A 4,671-nucleotide genomic window follows, 5' to 3' on the forward strand; every position below is an offset into this window, starting at 1 on the left:
GTTACGGTGGCATGTTGGTTTCCTTTTCTCTTTTTGTCATTCGATCTTTTAGGACAACCATGTCTATAGTGACAAAATTTGTGACAATGATAACATTGAACCTTAGACATATCTCTTTTTCCTTGAGGAGTAGATATACTTTCTTCAGGTCCTCTTCCTCCATTGCTTCTTTGGAAATCAGACTTCTTGCTTCCTCCACCATTCTTGAAATGCTTGAGAGTCACCTTCTTTGGATCTCTGAATCTTTCCTCTTGACATAAGTCTTGATTTTTCTTGAGTACATGCAGTCCATAGTTCAACAAACTTTGGAGCTCATTTTCTATCACATATCCCTGATGCAAATGATTCCCATGATTCAGGTAAGCCATTAAGTGTTGTAGTCACTAATTCCTTTTCAAAAATGATTTCATCAGTTGCTTGGAGTTGATTTCTCAATTGAGAAATCCTCATAAAGTATGAGGCTATAGTATCATTTGTTGTCATTCTAACATCACGAAGCTCATTCTTCATGCTAATTATTTGACCAATGTTGTTGATATTTATAATCCAACTAGGGCATCATACACCTGCTTTGAAGATTCATGATTTGCAACATAAGGAATCAAGTGATCTCAAATAGAGTCCAAAATTATGCTTCTAGTAGTGATATCATCCATCTCATATTTCGTTTTCCCTTCATCATATGAATCATCATCTATAGGCTTAGTAACCTCACCTTTCACAATATTTAAAAGATCATGCTTAACAAGGAGAAGATCAATCGTTGTTTTTCAAGAACTAAATTTTGTAGCTCCTTCCAATTTGTTTTCTTCCTTCATACAATTTTTAGAAAGGAGAATGATTCCAATTTGTTTTCTACCTTCTTCTTTCAAGAGTGATTTCATTGTCCTTCTACCGCCAAAGCTATGATACAATGTCAAATTTTCAAGTGCAACAAATACAAGCACAATTTCTTGAAATACTAATAATTACATCAAATTATGTAGATCTTCTTTTAACAATTCTTGTTTATCATTAAGAAATTATATTTCAGAAATTCAAGCATAAAACCATAAAGATAGTAGAGATCACAATGCACAAAGAGAACACAAGATTTACCTTTGGAAAGCCCACTTGGGGGGAAATGTTACAACCTTTTCCTTAGATAAAGTCTTCAGTTCAAGAAGAGATACATCTAATGTAGCTAATCAACTATGAGGTCAAATAGACCAATAATGCTTATGGTCAAACCTATTCAACTTTCCTCAATTAAAGCCTCCATTATTCCTTGCAATTTGGTCTAATTTGATCTGCCTTAGGTTGAAATTCGGCCTCCCAATTGTTGTCTAGAAACTTAAAAATTTGGCTTCTCACCCTGGCCAGACATTCGATCGACCCATCATAAGTTGACCCAAAACCCACGTGTGAGCTAGGAGAGAGATATATATGCTAAAGATGAATCTATCCTTCTTATCCTTCTTTGTCCTTTTTCTCCTTCATTTGGATGCCCAAAAACTATCTTTCTTGTGTGAGGTTAAATGGTGCCTTTGTGGAGGAGGTCGAATGCCTTTATATAGTGTTTTTCCTTCGTGAATGGGTGTGTCTCTTCACTAGGGCCGACTTGACTTGAGGGAGTGATGGCTTGATTAGTTTGGAGCCAAAAATTTAAATTTTAAATTTCGAAATTTTATCTTTTAAATCCGACATGAAGAACATGTATTATATAAATTATTTCAAGGGCTAAACAATAAAAATGACATGAAGAACATGTCTTACATTTACATTATATACTGATTTTATCAACACGTCCTCCAACTCAACAAATCTTGTGATTTTGTATACAGGTGTCAGGAAGGCATCTTCTTTGGAACTGGGATTGTCATTGGGCCCCCAAGGCTACATTCTCCCACAAATTTCCTTGACCGATTGGCATTTGAATGGTCTTCCCTAGTCATTAGTTACTTGTAGGAGGGGTTTGCAACCCTCCCCACGTGGGTGTTCATGAAAAAACAGTAGCAACATAAAAATGTTACCAAATATGAAACATACTTGAGCTAAATACAAAATACAACTGCAAAATCAAGGTTTGTAGAAAATCTATACAATTCGAACCCTAACCCTAGAAAAACACTATTCGTTGTTGTCTGTCATTGACAGACCAATTTTGTGATGGGGATCAAGTAGCATCCATCATAGAGAATTTTAAGCATGGAAATTTATGTTAAAGTTTAGAAACTTTGACGAATCTTACTAGTCTCTAATATGCAAACTGTAAAATGCTTAGAAATATTTTTGTAAAAAATCAAATTTCTAATGATATAAGTATCTATAAAATTTGGAAATTTTTAAGGTAAAATAGCTTTATACTATAAAGCTTGGGTGAGTCATTTTTATAAAAAGTAGAAATTAGTGTGTTTTTTTGGAAAAAACATGGAAAATTAGCCCACATGAGAATAGCAATCCCTAAAATTTTCTCTCATACCCATTCATTATACAAAAAATATTGCGAAAAAAACTTAATATATAGAACTTGCTACATATCTTGAATAAATTTGAATTTATCATTTTCTTAAATATTTATGTCTCAATTGTGTATTCATTGTTAAATGTAGATTTTTTAATTTATTTTTAAAAATAATTTCAATATTCCATATATATTTATATTAATTTTTTTTTATAATTTTTAATGTTAATTTATATAATAACCTTATTCATAATCATATCTATTCAATATAAATATTTTATTGAAATTTATATTAATTACGCCATAAGGCGTTCCCTCTGAGAAAGACATCCCTAAAATGTGACGTGTGCGATTCTGAGCCATTGATTCTGTGTGTTAAACGATTGGGACTCTTCGCAGTGACTGAACCGAAACGTGTCTTTGTAGTGATGAAACGTGTCTTTCTTCTTGGTTTCGTGTCTTTCTTCCTGCCCAAGGGCCGCGTAGCCAGCGCAGCCTTGTGCTGTTATATCACTATTTCTACTCTCTGCTTCACACATGGGATTTCTGCTCTTCTGGTTGCAAAATTCTTAGCGGTCAGTGTTTCTTTGGGATAGAAGCATTGTATCTTGCTTCATTTTCTATGCTGTGTGACTTCTGCGACATTTCTCCTGGCTTTATTTTTGTTCGTGCAAGCAAACTGACTCACTGGGTTGCCGGAGAATTCAAGGTTTGTGAAGTAACTGTATCCATTTCCAATTTTGGTGTGATCAAGATCAATTTTAGCAATATGCACAGTGGCGCTGCCCCTGCATAGTTTGTTCATGCAAGGAGATTGTCCCAAAATAGGAGAACATTGCAATCATTGCCTCCTATCGTCCCCTTAATGGAGAAGCCAGACGAATTGACGCAGTTTTCATCGGCAACCAATGCAGGTTTCGACTCAGGCTTAGCCATGACCCTAGCGGCCTTGCTCTTCTCCATCCTATGCACGTTGGGGGTAGCCGCCGTTCTACGCCGTAGTAGACTTTGGCAAGTGGTGTCCGAGCCATCCCTTGAAGCCAGTGTCGAAAGAGGTGAAGCTGGTATCAAAAAAATGCATCTAAAAGCACTTCCAGCATCGGTTTACAGTACAAGCTCCCCACTGGGAACCCTGGATTGCCCTATTTGCTTGGCAGAATTCATGGAAGGAGAAAGTGTGCGAGTATTACCAGAATGCCGCCACACTTTCCACGCGGATTGTATAGGCGCATGGCTCATTTCCAAACCCTCGTGTCCTTCACGCAGACAATCTCTGCTTTATGTGGGGCTGAAGAAACCAGCAGAGGTGGCTTCGCCTGCTGCTGAGGCGGGCGAAAGCGCCGGAATGGATTGTAGAGAAAGAAACGAGTTCGTTACAATAAATGTTGTTCTTGAGACGTTCCACAGCTCTGCCAACTGCACGACAATGACAGTTTCTTCATCTTAGCAATTCGTTGACCTGGAAACAGATGATGACCTGGAAATTTGGGTCAAGTTAGAACGCAACATCACGAAGCCATCCCTTGGAATGGGTAGTGTGCAAAGTTGGAAGGGCAGGTAGCACTGTTTAAGATCAAGGGATGCAAGAATGGTACAAATTGAACGCAATGAATGATTTCCTATATTACCATGTAACAATTTTAGAAAGTTCCGCCTGATAGGTTTAGAATACGTCAAATTTTTATTGAAGGGTTCCATTATCTTTCTATTGGATCAACGACTTCCGCCTTATCGGTTCACAACATGTCAAAATTCTCACTGAACGGTTCTTTTTTTTCGCAAACCAGCACTGCTCATTTATATTGTAAAAAGACAACTTCCTCATTTTTTTCATCAAACGTGCTAAAATATTTAAATCTCATAAAACAAGTGAAAACAATAAAACATCTCCCCTGTCCATATCTCTATCAATTTCACTAGCCAAATATCATAGATATCATATAATATTTCACGTCTCAAAATAACAGAAATCATGTCGTATATAATGATAAAAATAATTTTTCGTGCGGAATATGAAACAAAGTTGTTTTGTTAACTTGAATCATAAATCATAAATGGTATAGCATTTGGTTTTACCCAGAGATATACGATTAAAATGTGGTAAACAATTGTATAATTTCATTTAAAATATTATAATTTTTTAAAATTGTTTTATGATTTTGAATTAAAATTTAAAAATGTTTTAAATATCATTCTTTTTCTGTTAAGAAATAAGTTAATTATTAAAT

General features: G+C 35.6%; 1 protein-coding gene across 1 annotated transcript; it reads left to right on the forward strand.

Moving 5' to 3' along the window:
• The first annotated feature begins 3,308 nt into the window (after nucleotides 1-3,308).
• On the forward strand, nucleotides 3,309-3,890 carry LOC149228346 (RING-H2 finger protein ATL8-like). The gene has a single exon (XM_089380746.1). It carries the CDS (start codon nucleotides 3,309-3,311, stop codon nucleotides 3,888-3,890), a length of 582 nt encoding a protein of 193 aa, XP_089236872.1.
• The last annotated feature ends 781 nt before the right edge of the window (nucleotides 3,891-4,671 follow it).

This window comes from Pinus tabuliformis, chromosome J (genome assembly GCF_031772625.1).
Source record: "Pinus tabuliformis cultivar Carrire ecotype Pingquan chromosome J, CPIR1, whole genome shotgun sequence".
Taxonomy (NCBI): Eukaryota; Viridiplantae; Streptophyta; class Pinopsida; order Pinales; family Pinaceae; genus Pinus; species Pinus tabuliformis.